This window comes from Dermacentor andersoni, chromosome 6, assembly GCF_023375885.2.
Source record: "Dermacentor andersoni chromosome 6, qqDerAnde1_hic_scaffold, whole genome shotgun sequence".
Taxonomy (NCBI): domain Eukaryota; kingdom Metazoa; phylum Arthropoda; class Arachnida; order Ixodida; family Ixodidae; genus Dermacentor; species Dermacentor andersoni.
In genome coordinates this window covers 52,756,235-52,773,289 of record NC_092819.1, presented here as the reverse complement: position 1 = coordinate 52,773,289, position 17,055 = coordinate 52,756,235, and the positions used below count along the sequence as shown (strand labels likewise).

The 17,055-nt window shown below is 44.0% G+C and overlaps 2 protein-coding genes across 2 annotated transcripts in view; one reads left to right on the top strand and one right to left on the bottom strand.

Annotated features, from left to right (window-relative positions):
• Positions 1 to 9,768, bottom strand: part of Ipo9 (Importin 9) — a 61,144-nt gene extending 51,376 nt beyond the window's left edge. The window contains exons 1-8 of the mRNA XM_050171730.3: positions 9,546 to 9,768; positions 9,072 to 9,220; positions 7,100 to 7,301; positions 2,318 to 2,406; positions 2,132 to 2,218; positions 1,927 to 2,046; positions 325 to 425; positions 108 to 166 (exon numbers count right to left, since the gene is read on the bottom strand). Of these exons, the coding sequence (XP_050027687.2) occupies positions 108 to 166; positions 325 to 425; positions 1,927 to 2,046; positions 2,132 to 2,218; positions 2,318 to 2,406; positions 7,100 to 7,301; positions 9,072 to 9,220; positions 9,546 to 9,678 (940 nt within the window). The 5' untranslated portion in view covers positions 9,679 to 9,768. The remainder of the gene's footprint in view (positions 1 to 107; positions 167 to 324; positions 426 to 1,926; positions 2,047 to 2,131; positions 2,219 to 2,317; positions 2,407 to 7,099; positions 7,302 to 9,071; positions 9,221 to 9,545) is intronic.
• Positions 9,769 to 9,866: 98 nt separating this feature from the next.
• LOC126522892 (dolichyl-diphosphooligosaccharide--protein glycosyltransferase subunit 1) lies at positions 9,867 to 16,846 on the top strand. The gene is made up of 10 exons (XM_050171736.3): positions 9,867 to 10,211; positions 10,535 to 10,593; positions 10,987 to 11,296; positions 12,412 to 12,618; positions 13,228 to 13,420; positions 13,502 to 13,601; positions 14,042 to 14,180; positions 14,299 to 14,418; positions 15,089 to 15,334; positions 15,987 to 16,846. Exons 1-10 carry the CDS (start codon positions 9,969 to 9,971, stop codon positions 16,167 to 16,169), a joined length of 1,800 nt encoding a protein of 599 aa, XP_050027693.1. The 5' UTR covers positions 9,867 to 9,968; the 3' UTR covers positions 16,170 to 16,846.
• The last annotated feature ends 209 nt before the right edge of the window (positions 16,847 to 17,055 follow it).

The following is a 17,055-nucleotide window of genomic DNA, read 5'->3' as shown; positions in this document are numbered from 1 at the left end:
GCCTTGACAGCGACTTGTTTTATAATGATAAATTAAAACGACACCATTATCTATCAAAGTAACATAATGTGAACAAGGCCCTAACATTGAGATGTTATGATACTAACCATCCGAGTCCACAGGATCGTTGGCTTCATCAGAATCGTTGACGGCTGTTCTCACATATCTGCAGCACACCATCAAGGGAAGCAGCTACTATGCACATGCCTTCAAACAGCTACACCAACTGAGACACCAGCTTGCAACATGCAATAAGTTTCAGAACACTATACCACACTTCATTAGAATGCAGCAAAACTCAGCATGAACAAATGAAAAGGATACATATGGGCACTTTCTGTCAGCGAATTCCACACAGGCGTCAAGATGTGCGGAAGCCAGGTCGACATCTGCTTGGGTTCATATTTTACTAAAACTGTCAACGCCTGAAAGACAGCGCAGACGAAAGGATGTAGTCAAATACAATGGAATCTCGATAAATGAAAATTGCTTAAACGGAACACCGTACTCATGGTTGGTTGGTTTTGTATTCATGCAACGCTATCTGCAATGTCTCTAAGTAAATGGAACTCCTGATAAATGGAACCAATTTCCCTGTTCCCTTGAGGTTCCACTTAAAGAGAGTCCACTGTAGGTGAAAAGTTTAACAAAACAATGCAACAAACAAGAACTGCAAGAAAAATATATTTCTCGAATGTACACCGTTGCTCCGAAAATACCCAAGGAAGCCTTGGCCTTTGTCATCACTTTCTTCTAACAGTGCCCTACAGCATCCTGACTCGTCCTGCTACAATCACAGAATGTGGCACATTGTATGATGCAGCACAGCTTTAGACAAAACATAATGTTGCAACATGATTCTCCAGTGCATTGTTCCTCTCTCACCGTTTGTGTAGTCTCAAAATAAGACACAGGTCAAACAGCCAAGGACCACTCTTTTCACTTTTTGTAACTCTCCACTGCTTTCTTTACTCCTGCAGTCTCTACTTTTTAGTCCCCATCATCACCAATCATAATGCTTGATTAACACATTTTGTTGGGCTACCTAGTGAGACATTGCAAGCACTAATATACAGCACACACAGACGCGGACAGAAGCAAGAACAAGGTAGGGTGCAGTACAGTATCCCATCTCATTCCCACCTCTGTTCCCCTCTGCGTTTGCTCCAAGTACTTACAATTATTCTTTTTTTATTTTTTTTATTTCTTTACACACATTTCTGCACAACACATTATTTTAAACTCTGCTGCCCATCTACACCCATAGCATTACTGTCGTAGTCAGTATCTAGATCCTCGAGGCTTACCATTGGCAAAAGCCACCGACCTGTTATAGGCAAACACTGAAATCAGCCTTGCTGAGAGAGCTCTGCCAACATCAAAATGAATACTGGCATGCATAGAACACCCACACAGAAGAAGATGCATGAGGCAAGCAATACAACTGCATCCTGTTTGTCTAACCACCAACAAGCCTAGCAAGCTCTTTCGAGTTGTTGCCATCACTAGGGCATGAACAACCTCTTGCCATTGCCTCCGCCTTTCTGTCACTTTCTCAGGGAAAGCATCAAAGTGATCAAACTTTTACCTTCTGGCACAAGCATAAAAGTGATCTGGCTAACTCTGAGTGGTCATGCCATGCCCACCAGCCAAAAATTACCAGCTTTCTTCCCTTCTCAACAACACTTTTTAGAGAAAGTTTTGATGCAGCATATGTACTAACATCAGGACAGACTGCTTAACTGCAGAGTGCATTACTCTGAAGAATTCGCCCACAGCAATCAGAATGCAAAATGCTTCTTGTAAAGAATGACTAACACAATAATATGTGTGAGAATTTGTTGGACGGTCCCATCTCACATTATGATAGATGACTTTTCTCAATCATGTTAATTAGGCAGCTGCAGACAGCGCAACATTGCTCACCTTTAAAATCTCTTTCTTGATACCACAGTCCGATGTGGGGCCATCGGGTATTTTCAATGCTTCGACAAGGGCCTCGGTAAATTGCGGCAAAATTGGATAAAGAAGCGTCTTGGTCGTGTTCTGATATGAAAAAAAGAAGAAATTGCTAAAGTGAAATAGTACACAAAACAAAATGCTATCAAGAGGAAAAAAACAGCTCAAGCACCTTGTCCATATGGCCCATGGTAGCAATGATTTGGGCACAGGTAGAAAAGATTTCCACGGCTCTTCCGCGCGTTCGGATGCCATATTTCTATGCAAAGGGAACAAGTTATTTGTAAAAGAATGCCACCAGAGAGAAAGAAGCAGAGTTCTGCTTCTCTTAAAAATGCTTGGGTTTGCTCCTCGATACCTCAGGCTGGGTGAAGATCTTGTACATTTCGGGAAGCACAACAGGGGCCACCTGGAACATTTGGTTATCTGTGATGTCTCGGGAGAACTCTGTAAGGCAAGCAGGAATGAATGAGGCGTTATAAAAATGAGAGAAAATACAAATGCTACCAAGTGCTTATTCAAGGATAACGCAATGATTCTATTCCAATTATATTCCTTTTCGAGCTTCACCGCCAGTCTGAATGGCACTCATCACCAGGATCAGCTAGTTGTGAGTGGTGGATGATAGGAAAGCAACAGAATCAACCAAACTGAACTGTCACATTACAGGGGCCCTGGTCAATTTTCCCTATGTGACAAAAGATGATCACCTTAAATACAGTGGATGTGGCATATTAGTAAGGCTTTACAGTTTAAAATGTAGGCAGCCAATCACTAACAAAACTTCATACTTGCAAATTTAAAGTCTCATAACTTCGGCTAACCCATTTATTGAAGACGTGACCACAAACAGTTTAGCGCCTTTAGTGTAATGCGCTTCTGTACACATTGAATAGTGTATGTAGCCAGCAAAAAATCATAATAAACACAACGCATGGAGCAAGACAAAGTGAATGATAACGAAAGCATTTAAATGGCACACGCTCAATACACATAACCTATACATATAAACATCTACACATATGTAGTATAAATTAAAGAGAAGTAAATGAAAGGACGGATAAAAGAATTGTTGAAGAAAACAAATAGACGTTGCACATGGCTCAGAATAGAGCTCACCCATGCATCTCAACACAAGGATGAGCCAAGCTGTTCAGATCCTAGGAGCAATGTACAGTCAAACCCGGCTATATCGAACTCGCAAAAAAACTCCTATCAGTTCGATATAGAGCATAATTCGATATAAGCCTGCTAAATAATTGGATGTCATAAAAGCACATACCATTTATAAAATAATTTTGTTGAGGAAACTAGCTTAGTTTGGCATAAATTAGTCCTGCATTTTCTTCTGCTTGGGCGATTTCGCTGCCTGCGACGCACGCACTTCCCCACGTTGTCTAAGGAGTCGGAGCAGCTGAGGCCATAACCTTCCGCATTCGCGCAGAAGCGCTGGACTAATGCGAGTGCACCAATCACTTCGGAGGATATGGGCAAAGGACCGTAGTTGCTTTCCTCAATGTGCCTACTGTCATTTGTGCTCGGTACGATGTCGGCGATGTAGTCTTCGTTTCCGGGCTCTACCGTGGCCGCGACACTATCATCTGCACTCACAAACTCGTCCACCATTGATTCGAATGTCCCGGAAGTTTTGTCAGCTAGCTCCAAACTTCGGCAACACCGGCAACGGCTTCGTCGCATTCATCAGAATTTACAGTCCTCACCAAGCACGCGGAAACCGGCACGTATGAAGAACCCTTCGTACACGGCCGTGCGTATGCGTCGGGCGCCATGGGCACCGCGTTGCGAGTCTGGCCACTTTAGCCCTAGTCGTGCCGAGAGTGCTCCCCGCAATCTTTTGCACGCTGCGGGGACATCCAACTTCTCATCGCGTTCGACGCGATTTATGATTTCGAGCTTCACGACGAAAGGCGAATTCTGCCGCTTCATCACGGCAACACTGCGGGAGAAGGCCCACAAGGCGCAAACACGATAAACCAGAGAAGCAGCCAGACAACTCGCACTTTCGCCATCTTGCACGAAGAGAGCACAAGAGCTTCTGATTGGCTGTCTGAGCAAGCGCTGTAGGCGGGCCAGGATCATCTTTTGCTGGGGAGTGTCGCTAGATAGTGATCTAAAGAAAGGAAGGACGCTTGATTCTGCAACCCGTGTGGGAGCACGGCGAAGCGTCGTCAGGGGAGAGGGGTGGCCAGTGAAAGATGATAGAAAAAAAGGGAGGATGGTGGCCTAATAGACTCCATATGCGCGACACGGGGAGTGTCGACGGCTCGCCCGAACAGCCCGAGATAGCGCGGTCACGATAGGGAGAGCGGTTGGATGGAGCCACGCCGCCGGGTTTCCCCGCTACCGCGAGGGAAAGCCAACCTCTGGGGGCACTTTTCCGCCGCTTGACGTTCGATATATCGGGAGTCACTGCAATATTTGTTCGATGTAAGCGTAATTTTTGCTATATATACTCATTGTAACTATACCGTGACCAGAAATTGTTCGATATATAGAATAATTCGATGTAAACGGGTTCGATATAGTCGGGTTCGACTGTATAAATGACATGAATATACAGGTCATATCATGAGAAGCCAACAAGCACTGACACCAAGGACAACATAGGGAAAATTACTTGTGCTTAGTAAATGAAATAAAGAAATGATAAATTAATGGAAATTAAAGTGGATGAAAAAACAACTTGCCGCAGGTGGGAACCGAAGCCACAACCTTCGCATTTCGCGTGCGATGCTCTACCAATTGAGCTACCGTGGCGCCATTTCCCCATCCACTTTCTTGGGTATTTATGTGTACTAGTAGAACCCTGGGAGTGTTAACCAGCACCACCACTCACAGACCTTGGCGGCGGACGTGGAACGTCCTTTTGCCGCAGGCATCACGAGAACGTGATCTTTTTGGGTGAAGGCAACTGGTCAATAAACCCACATATGCTACCTGAAGGCATGAAGATTGCCGGATTCGAGACCCTCGTTATGTAATAAACTAGAAACGGCGCCGTGGTAGCTCAATTGGTAGAGCATCGCACGCGAAATGCGAAGGTTGTAGGTTTGGTTCCCACCTGCGGCAAGTTGTTTTTTCATCCACATTCATTTCCATTAATTTATCGTTTCTTTATTTAATTTATTAAGCACAAGTAATTTCCCCTATGTTGTCCTTGGTGTCACTGTTGGCTTCTTATGATATGACTAATAAAAATCGGGCCCCTCGGTTAACCCCCTTTCTTTTCGTTTACGAATATACAGGGTGCTTCAGCGAACACTTTCAAAAATCTTTAAAAGTTGCCTGTGGCAGGTATCACAGTTCTAGTTCATGAGCTGGTCTACTCAAAGCGGCGGACAATACTTGCAAAAAAATTGCGATTAAAAATTGACTAATTAATAAAAATTCAATAATTAAGTATCTAACTAATTACATTATGGCCAATATTGCAATTTACAATTTACACCCGTGGATTTCGCAAGGCGGATCCACTTCGAACAAATTTTCAAGATGACACCAGTTTTGAGATATAAATTCCCGAACTTTGCAGAGAAATGCATTGGCCTTCCAGTTAGTTTGTAAACAAAATGTTGTTTCATGCACTGAAGCACACAAGTAACTGGAACGCCAATGCAGATCGTGTTCAATACTCTGCTACAAACTTCACGCCGCTTCAACAGCTGTCATTCTAACCCGCATGTGTGATCTTCAGACTGAACACTGATGAGCCACATGAACAAGCATTCCATCACGCAACCTTGCTGTGACCCTCCAGATTTCAGATTCTTTGTCAGGTGGCAAATCACGCCGAACCTGACAATGAAACGGCATGGACAGCGCTTTCTCGTTACCGTTGGTGCTAGCTCCTCACAGATCGATGATCAAGTCACATGATGCGCATTTCTTTGATCTGTCGCGCACCTGCCGTAAGGTTGGGAGTGCCCTTCTGTACTTTTGGAGAAAAACAGGAAAGCAAAACATTCTATGCAATAAATAAAAGATTGCCCCAAAACACAGGTCCACCATTAAACTGAGAACTTCATTGGTATCAGTACAACAAAATGTCACAACTTCATCAGCTCAGAGAAAAAAAAGAGTACTTGATTATATTCAACAGATATTTTATGGATAAAAAGAATATTTTCCAGACCTTTATATATGCACTAGTACTGAGCTAGAATCAGTACCAGCATACTAATTTGGTGTTCAATTTAATAAGATTATATTTCTAATAACTGTATATCTTGATTTCTATGTACCTAAGTTACTGAAAGCTTGCTACTTTCTCGTTATGCAATGCTAGGAGACCCCCAAGCTTGTGCAGCACTGCATTTTCTTGCCCAAATTTTAAGGATTAGATTTCGTGAAAAAGTTTCTGGTGTTTAATATTTGGCTTTTCTTTTTATTTATGTGATTAGAATAAAGATTGGCAACGCATATTCGCTCGCCTCTAATACATATACAACCATTAAAATGCAAACTTGCACTCTTTGGATATTCAAGAACATACTTGCTTAAGTTTAGCGCTCTTGCTGCAGTAAAGCTTTGCAAGTCAACTCCCAAATTTAAAACACAGAAAGATTTGCAACTTTTTTTTTGGTTTGACTTAGATAAACCTCATTGCATATTTATGGCCGGCATGCAAGATTGAATATTTCCTGGAAATCCCACGTGTTTAGAGTCAATAATAAAACCGTATTTCCCAAAACGTGTGCCCCTCCTTAACGCCAAACATGCCAGTCCACAGCCATGAGCAGTGAAGCATTTACAACTATGTTCACATCTGCAACCCACTCTTTCACATTTCATTTGAGTCCAATGGTACAGCAGACTGCAGGAAAGACAACAAGATGCCAAACAACCCTTAGTGCAAGCTGGTTTGGACCTTGATTTCTGCTGGGCCTGCTGATGTAAACGACTGTAAATAGTTTATCTGTGTTCCTTCGCACACAGCAATGTGTGATAGCTGCAACCACATCAAGATCTCCAGGTGAATCAAAACTTGGCAGTATGAAGAAAACTTCAATAACGATGACATTGTGGGCGTGAATGTTGAGCTCTTTAAAACAGGGCATCGCACATAAACAACTATGTGGACACACGCACATGTGAAATTCTTAAAACAGTGGCAACATACCTGTAAGAACTCGCATTGCGCCATGAACGGTATTCGAGTCGCCACTCATGAGCGCCTGCATGAGTATCTCGAAAAGTTGGGGCCATGCTTCGGGCCAGTCCCAGTGAGCGATGGCCGAGATGGCATAGGCCACACTTGAGCGAAGCTTGCTCAGCGACTCCTTCAGACCCAGGGGGAGAAGGTTCCGGATAGTTGCTTTGGCCTGACGCAGAAGTACAAATAACTAAGTTGAGGATAACGGCGAACTGGGAGAGTTCGTATCGGTTTATTTTGGAAAAGGTGCGCAGAAGGTGGGGCAATTTGTAAATGCAATGCAAGCCTTAAACAACATAAAGAAGAAAGACGTGCGTCAACTACGACTGAGCGTTTACTGAAATGCAGAAGATGGTAATACAGTAGTATATCAACTGTAAGCATAAGCATCACAATGCTGCTACTGTTGTACGCATTTCCATTTTCCAGTAAACATTCAGTTGTCAGTGCATGTGTCCGGTCGTCCTTCTTTACCGTGTCCCTTGTTCTATGCACTTTTCCGAAAAGCATGCACAGCTCAATACGGGAATTAATTCCACAGAAATCCACAAGGTGAAGGAACTCCCTACACCTTGAAGATTTCTGCAGAGCTCATTTGCTTATCCAATAGCTCCACATCTCGAGTTCTCACTTAATTCAGCCTTGCATTGCTGTCTACCAGCCTCCTAGTTAGCTAAGAAGGAAGAGTGGCTAGCCCAAAAAAGCACTGGTTCCAGGCTCAATCCCCAAACCAGGACGAATTTATTGTCAAGTGCAAAGCCTTCTTTCTGAGAAACCTTCTTGAAGTTCTTTTGTGCTTCACACATGCGGATGACCATTTTCCCTTTTTAATTGATACCAATTGGTTTGGAGTAATGAACTTGATCAAACATGTCAATTTTAACTAATCAAAAGGGATAAGATGTCCTACGCATTTTCCATTTCATTCCAATGAGACAGTACCTGCTCTCATCTTTCTTACATTACATGCACTACGCCATGTGACTGTTTCTCTACAAGTTGCCAACATACAGAATGTTGCCTAAATATGAGTGTCGAGTAATACAGGATACTGGTTCTTGTTCGCACTAAAATTTTGCAGTTAGGTAGCATATCATGGTAGATAGATTTTAATGCCACATTTGGGTGCATCACTTGCCTGCTTAGGAAATAAACTTGAAATAGTCTTGAAACAATACCTTACTAGCCCAAACATATTTGCAGTATGTCTTTCATATCTCTTTAGGGACATGAGTGACCATGAAAACAACACGATGAACCTAGAGTGACAAAATAGCACAGCAAACAGCCTGTACATGGTTGTGCGAGTATATGTGTCTTTTTATTTCCATGTCTAGTTTATAGTCGTGCTTATGGAATACCAACATACTCAAACTGCCACTCTGGTGAGCTTGTTGGTAAACAGCGGTCCAGAAACTCATGTGCATCGTATAAGCCCAAGAACAAGATCGATATTGTTTACAGGTAAGTGAACATACCCAGTATTGGCCATTTAACACAGTGCTTCTCTTATGTGCATGCACTCTCAAAGTTTGCTGTTTCTTTGATTCTGGTTGAAGTCACAGTGATTAAACATGCGTGCTACTTGAAGCTAAACTAACTATGCAGTTGTAAATTATTTTTTTAAATAAACCTGTATTGTGTTGTACTTTTGATCGGTGTCTACTTGCGCTTTCCATTAGCACGTAGTGTCCAAAGTACCGCGTCATAGTATTTTTTTTTTTTTTTCCCGAGAACCAAGTGGAATGATGTGACCAAAGTTGTTCATTTCAGCGGATAACTATTTTGCAGATTCTGTGACCATGACACTACGTCGCAGTTATTAAGCTACAAATAGCAGTGTTCGTGTAACAAGCACCCGAATTAAATCGACAAAAGTGAGAACCGGTCACTACATACGCAATGCACACAACGTAAACAGTTGACAAAAGTAAATCACCTCGTCCGTCGCTTCTGGTTGGCGGAATTTCTCCGAATTGCGGGACCAGTGCGTGTCGACATATTGCTTTAGGAGGACCGAAGCCAGCTGACGGATGGCAAATGGGCACTGCGAGTCCACCGTCAGCTCTGCTAAGTGGACGCAAAAATCTGGAAGAGAGGAGGGGACGATATGCGCAGATACGGGAGCTTAGCGGGCACGGCCCGATGATGACAGGTCCTAGAGGCTGTCCGAAAACAGGCAAATCCCTCGGATATATACAAAACAGAAACCAAGGAAAAACGGAATCATAGGCCGAAGCCGTGCCGACGTTCAGTTAAGCGCAAGCGGAACGACAGACATTGCGACAGGTGACGACTGAAGCCGGTATTCCTTCGAGGCATGCCGTCTACAGACAGCGATTCCTCCACATGGTCGGAGCTGTGGCCGATTCAATGACGAAGCTCAGAAACACATCGGGCGTCTTTCACTTACCGTCTGTGACTTCCAGAATTTTAAGCTGCTCTTCAGCATTTGTCCTGATTTCTTGTGAGGGCGAAAGAATGGCATTTAAAGCTTCGCACAGCGCTTCTTTCAAGCTGCGACTAACGTCACCGCTGGTCGCCATTTTCGCCACTGCTCAAATCTGGCGGGAAAAAAAGTGCCCTTTAAAACGGGCTAGCTAAAACGTAAAATGAGAGCCATATCACGTTAAATATATTTTTAAAACTATCTATGCATCGTTTGGTGGATGCTGGAGATTGATGGGCCAGTATGCTGCAGTATTACAATCTACCAATTGCACTTCGCCACAGTGTTTACGCGTCCCAGTTGATCGCTGTGACATGGCGCTCCGTGTTTACTAGGCTCTTTGAAGTTTGCCGGTAATCTGAGTTCATCGGCTGATTTTCATCAAAAATGTGGCGTTTAACGCTCACCGCCTTGACCATATGTGTTTTGTTCGTTGGTGTGCTTGGGAATGATGTGGTTTCATCGTCGCTGGTAAATACGAACGTTGATAGGAATGTGGACTTGCAGTCGCAACTTGTTAAAATTAGCACCAAAATTACGGCTGAAAATAAGGGTTCTTCACCAGTCAAGCACTATCACATTGCACTAACTGGCGAAGAAAAGCACCACTTGGCCTTCGTTGGCGCAGGCGTGAGTATACCGTTCGTACTTACTTTCGGTACTTGTTTCACTTTGCCGGCTCAAGCCCCGTCCACGTCATAGAGTTTCTGAACCTTCGAGAGGCTGCGAACTACTGCCCGTAGATGTTGGAAACACCCACTGTTGGGCTTTTCTGCTTTTGCTGTTTCACTGGAGGTCCAGGCATTTTACGCAAATGCTGCATGTCTAAACGATTGTATACGTGAACACAGCTAGCGGTTACCTTTCTACGTGGAACGCCTGCGCTGCTGCCGGTATCAGTTGAACGAAACATTTTGACCGAAAGGACCTCTCTTTTCCTGACTCCTTTTCAGATCGCCACTGACAAAGACAGTGATCTAACGATCTCGGAAGTTTCTGTGCCTGCCCAAAAGTAAGTTGTGCGATTAAAACCATGTTTGTTTGTTTTTCCACCCAAACACCGATCGTTTTCTGCTAATTCAGCTGTTCTTAACATGAGTTGGTATCTGTCTGCATAGAGGTATTGTAAAAGCTTATATGCGGAAGCCGGCGATGTATACAACGCCGACTTGCTATGAGAAGTTTATTATTTTTAATTGTGTGCATGTGTCTGTGTGTGTGCTCCCAGGATTTGCACGTCCATGTGGCTGCAAAGCTGCAGCTTCTGACCTTTACGGCTAGCGAGACGTAGACGATTTTTGACTGGTTGAGCTTGCTGTATTGCGTATGACACAGAACATAGTGCAGAAAATTTCACCCGTCAGGAGCCTGAATATTTCGCACTCTTTTCTCTTTGTGGTCGCAGGGGATTCCATCACTACCGCATCGAGCTGCCGGCTCCCTTAGCACCCGGCAAGTCAGTGAAGCTGGTGGTCGAAACTACTTTCAGTCACCTGGTCACTCCCCACCCAACACACATCACCCAGGCCGAACGTCAGCTTGCACTCTATCAGGGAAACCATTACTTCCTGAGCCCCTATGTCACAGAGACGCAAGTGACTCGAGTGAGCCTGCCTACCCCAAAGCTGGAGTCCTTCTCAAAGCTCAAGCCAGTGACACACTCCGATAATCTGGTCACCTATGGGCCCTATGAGCAAGTCAAGCCTTACACTGAAGTAAGCTTTAAGTCCATCCTTTGCATTTACAGTGCATGGATAGTGATAAAGTTTTCATTGAACACATTGTCTTCCTTACCGAGTACCTCCTCCTTTCTGTATCTGCTATTCAGATTTCTAGCCTTTTTCGTGAGCCAATTGCAAAGGTAGTGCAGTCTAAAAATGTTGGCCAATCCTGCAGGTAGGGCAGTAAAAAAAATGGAATCCGTTCGCATGGATATGTGCTGTCTAAAAATGTGGGCTGATCCCAAAGAAAATTAAAAAAATTGTACAGTTGACATTTCTCCAACTCCCCTCACACAAGGCACGATATGTGGCACGTTAGGTGACACGATAGAGTGTCGTGTACAGTGACTCCACCACATTTCCAGCTCTAACTCACTTGGGAAGACACTAGACAGTTTTACCGTGTCCAGTAAACGCAAGTGGTCCGAGCGTTTTACCGGATGAACGGAGGCACATAGGTGAGTGGCCTGCACAGTGCAGCCACCTGGTGGTGCAGAGCTCAACCAGACAGAGGTATTACTGCAGCTACCAAGTATATTCTACTTCACTGATGGTGTGAATTTTCAGCAGTGGCGTAGTCGTGAACACAATTATTCAGCTGCTATACCGCCCGATCAGCAGAATATTGGACACACTAGAACTCTGTTGTCTTTGATCGATTTCAACTAGAGGTTGAATTCCCTTTCAACATATTTTCCTTGCTTTTGCTCAATGTGCCTTGTGGCTCTGACATACCACAATAGCCCAAAGAGTTGTCCACTTCCTGGGTGCTGCATTAAAATTTTCTTTTCTTGCGAAATATCATTATCACGGAGTACACTAAGAATCCACCCGCCCCCGCAAAATTTTGGCAGACCATGTTATCGTAGTGTCAGTTGTTACGGTAAGGACATGCTTGGGTAGCTCTTATTATAGGAAAGTTTCCTGTTTAACTGTTTTGCAAGTGGATAAATAGTGCTAAGGATTGGTTTTTAACCATACGAGCCTTTACTTTTCTGAATGTTCTGTGATAGATGCAGCACTTGTTCTTGTGTTTACTAACACAAAATACTACATTCTCAAGTTTCTCTTCCGAGATTTCACGGTGTATATCTCTGTTTGCTTTCTAGGACAAGTTGACCGTGCATTATGAGAACAACAACCCGTTCCTCACAGTCACAAACCTCGAAAGGGCCATCGAAGTCTCGCATTGGGGTGTCATCTCTGTCGAGGAAGTGATCGACCTGCGTCACACTGGGGCCGTCCTCAAGGGCTCTTTCTCTCGCTACGAGTACCAGCGGGACCAGAATGGTGTTTCCTCAGTCAAATCATTCAAGGTACTGGGCCACAGTATTTGGACAAAAATGCCCTCTTTAAATGCTCATTTCACATCACGTCCAGGTTGTATGAGGAATGGACATTGTTAGACGGTGTCTTTCTTGTGCTAGCAAAAATTTCTTTTACTACTATAATCCCTTGAAAGTGGCTGTTGCTTTCTTCAGGAACTTTAACATCATTGGAAATGACAGCTGTTAACCTCAAATGTGGGATTAACCTTTTCGGTGTCAGCATTGTTTTTTTTTTTTTTTTTCAGGAATGATGCATTCCTAGCGTTTCTTTTTCCCCCTAGAATATTATAAAACGAACACAAACAATTTAATTTTTGTTTATGCAGAAATGAAAAAAAAAAAGTAGCAGGGATGGTGTGGCCAAATGCTGTTCGTTGTGTCTTCGCATCTGACAAAAGAAAATAAAACATGCAGCAGACTAATAAAATGCGGAAATGGTTAATGGAATGGTGATGCAATAAGGTTTAGGTGTACCGAATATAAATGTAGTAGCTGCGAATGCAATTGTTGTGGAAGGTATGGCAGTGTAATTCCAACATGGGTGCAGCATTTTCCGAGGAAAGAAACATTAACAAGAGGGGGGAACTTTTTGTGCAGACTGTCCTGCCAGCTTCGGCCATGGACGTCTACTACAGGGATGAAATTGGAAACATTTCGACGAGTCACATGAGAGTCCTGCATGACTCTGTGGAGTTGGATGTGCGCCCGAGATTCCCACTGTTCGGCGGCTGGAAGACTCACTACATTCTTGGCTACTACGTCCCCACTTACGAGTACCTTTACAATGCAGGTAATGTTGATTTGGCACTCTTAAGGCTGTGTCCTCAGTTAGTTTTAACAAGTTCCTCACAAGCCCATTTCATTCCCCTAGGTGACCAGTACGTCTTGCAGATGCGGTTTGTGGACCACATCTTTGATGACAGCGTTGTAGACAAGGCAAATGTCAAGATCATTCTTCCAGAGGGTGCCACGTAAGCAAGAAGCCCATCATTATCTGGTTATGCAATGTTTTTTAAGATGGCCGAGTGCCTTTGGAGGCTAAAATAGTGCAACAGCTACATTCTCGTGGTTGTGATTTGGATTGTAGGAACATGTTTAGTCTACATAGCTGACTGCAAAAACATTGTTTACTAGTCGCAGTGGTTCATTGACTATGACATGACTAAGATGCTGCGCAAGAAGCCACATGTTTGATTCTCGGCCACAGCAGCCGCATTCTAGTGGGTCCGAAATACAAAAATGCTGGTGTACTTAGATACATCAGATTGTTGAAATTATTCTGTCGCCCTTCACTCGGCATCTTTCGTAATCCGCGAGTTGGCTTGGGACGTTAGAAACCCATTATTTCAACTTCTTGAATATAGTCTGTATAGAGCTTCTTGCGCCCATCCTGTGCTCTCTGTTCACCCAGGGACATCAAGCTTCGTGTACCGTACCAGGTGAAGCGCCTGAATGACCAACGTCACTACACATACTTGGACACCATCGGGCGTCCGGTGATCGTCCTTGAAAAGACCAACCTCGTTGAGCAGCACATCCAGGATTTCCAGGTAATGAAACCCATGTTGGCTGCAAGCATACGGTGTCTGCACGTTGCTGTGACAAACATTTTTCAACTTCGAAAGTTATGTGATGTGCCTTATCTCTCTCTTCTCCCCATTCTTGCAGGTTCACTACAAGTTCAAGAAGCTGCTCATGCTCCAGGAGCCCCTTCTTGTGGTTGTGGTTCTCTACTTGCTGTTCCTCCTCGTGGTCATCTATGTCAGGCTGGATTTCACCATCAGCAAGGTTTGTGCCTGGGAACAGCGTTGCATGATGTGTCACCGCTCAAGCTTGCACAGCAAAATGCAAAAGAAACACTGAGGCACTGCCACTAACAGGTGGCTTGTAACTTGACAGCATAGACTGAAGTACCGTTCATGCAAGGCGCATCACTGTAGGGAATAACCCAATTGAAGGCACAGCTGCTCATTCGTGTTTGTGGCTCTTCAATGTGGCCGTCGCACTAATATCCCCCCCCCCCCCCCCCCATTTCCTTTCATATAGGTAAACATAATCTGCCATATAGGTAGTTAACATAAAGTGAGCCACAAATCTCCTAGCACTGCCGATGCATTAGCTCTGGTGTTATTTATTAATTGAGTTATATTCATTTTCACATTTGTTAAACATTAATGTGTAATATGGTGTCGCTTCAGCTTAATGGGTTTGGCGGTTCACTTTCATTCGGCAAGATGGAGCCTGCATGTTAAACAATACACAGATTGTTTGGGTTTACAACATGGCTCTTTTATCACTTGTGTTAACCATTCATTTGAGACAAATAAAGCATAAAATTACCAATAACGTGGTATTTGCCCTGGCATTTGGTATTCTGTTTCACAATTTTAAATGGTTAAGGCTTGAGAGCGACAAGGAACAAAGCTTTTACATCATCTAAAAATTGTGGTTGGTGCAGGACCCGGTTCACGAGAGCAAGCTGCAAGTGAGCGGCCTGCTGGAGAAGGCAGCTGCTACTCAGGATCGCCGAGCTGACTTGTATGCTCAGCACGACGCAGCTTTGGCTAAGTACAAGGCAAGCAAGGATGCCTCTGGGTTCCAGGCATCACTGAAGAAGATAAACGCTGAGCACAAGACCCTGACACAGACCCTGGCTGATTGCCTCACCAGGCTGAAGCAGGAGAGCATTGAGGCTGCTGAACCGGTACGTTGATGAACTATTGTTGTACGGCAAGATGCAATACTAGGCAACCTGGTATGTACTTATAATTTCGGAGCGTAGGATACACTGGCACAAAAGAAAAAGGCTATTGTACAGTACAGTGCAACGATCAGCTTTTGCTTTGGTGCATTACAAAATTTAGCCACATATAATGGCCATCATTTGGTTGCATATTTTGTACGGTAGAATCACTCTTTCGTACAGCTTTTTTGAGACGGAGCGGGTGCAACGAGGCTGGTACGGGCTTAGATTTCCGCTGTTCAGTTTCTTAAGAGCAAGAGTAAGGCGTTTCGTTATGCGGCTCAGTAGTTCCATGCAGCAGGGCCAAGGTTGCGAGGCCTGCAAATGTACGTGCTTGTACGAGTCACAAAGCGCAGGTACCGTTACCTGTGCTTGACCCCCCGATTGTTCGAAAAGCTCGTAGCTTCCACAGTGTTGCACAGAACTAGTGGGACAGAATATAGATAGCTGCTGGAATGAGGGGACTTACAACACCTTTTTCTCGAAAACTGAGAAATACACTGAAGTCAATGCAATGCCTTTCAATGCTGGATGAAAGTTTGTTAGTTCAGACGGGACAGAACAAGCTTAGATTGATGCACATTGAACCTTATTTTTTGTCCATGCATGACAGGTAAGCGAGCTGCAGCGACTGGACAAGCTGCTCCGGGAGCAGTTCCAGCAACACGTGGCCCAGCTGGAGAAGTTCATGGGTGGCAAGATGAGCAAGCAGCAGTACCTGGACATCGAGGCCAGCATTCAGAAGAAAAAAGAAGACCTGGCCGAGAAGATGCACACCATCACCAGCTCACTCTAGTCGCCTTCCCCCCTTCTACCCCCTGCCTATAGCAGTTTCGTCACTCCCCTGCTGTCTAATGTGTCAGCCAGACAACCCTGCCATCCACATTATGCCTCAATATAATCGTTGTTTAAGCCGTACCAGTAGTTAATTGTAATGAGTTAGTCAGGGCAAGCAGCTAGCATCTCAGCTTAGGAGATTACAGGCCCCTATTGCAGTAAAAATTCCACAGGATACCTAACTACAGGGTTGAATAAATGAGAGAGAGTGGTTTTGTAACACCAGGTCACGTTGCATTACATCTCTTGCTTGTGTAGCAAAGGTATGAAATGTCTTAGATTTAGCTAAAGCACGGTAGAGGTTTTTCTCTGTATATAGCAGTACATTTAAACAGGCAACTGGATAGATGAATTTTAACATGTCTGCATGCTTGTGTGTGAACCAGTACTGGAAAACATGAAAGGCAGAGTTGTCTTGGCTGACGCTTCAGGCACGTTTCAAGTTCAGTGCCCAATCAGTGTAAAATGAGGGAGCTGATGACTGCCCGGTGTGTTACAAAACTTGTTTGTGTATGGGTGTGTGTGCCTTTGTGCAACATGTTGGTTTTTTTTTGGGTAAGCTTAGATGGCATCGCTCATTATGTGTTCTAAGCCATTGTCATTCCAAAGTTGAATAAAAGGTACTTTTTTTCTTAAGTGTGGAGTTCTCTTAGCAGCAAGGACAGGCAGTTTCTGGCTAGGATTCGCTGGAGCCATTTTCTTTCTTGAGTTGCAAACTTTGGTCTGGTTATCCTTTCTTCCTTGCCTTATGCACTGGGTCAGCTAAAGCGACACATAAAAATGAAAATGCTTAAGTTACCATTGTACATCATATTTTTGCCAACTTGCTCTGCATTCATTTGGTG

Bases quoted from the DNA above. Each gene is read 5' to 3' on its own strand.
- LOC126522892 (XM_050171736.3), top strand. From the start codon at position 9,969: ATGTGGCGTTTAACGCTCACCGCCTTGACCATATGTGTTTTGTTCGTT. The intron at 10,212-10,534 runs GTGAGTATACCG...ACTCCTTTTCAG, and splicing joins TGGCCTTCGTTGGCGCAGGC to ATCGCCACTGACAAAGACAG. The intron at 13,602-14,041 runs GTAAGCAAGAAG...CTGTTCACCCAG, and splicing joins ATTCTTCCAGAGGGTGCCAC to GGACATCAAGCTTCGTGTAC.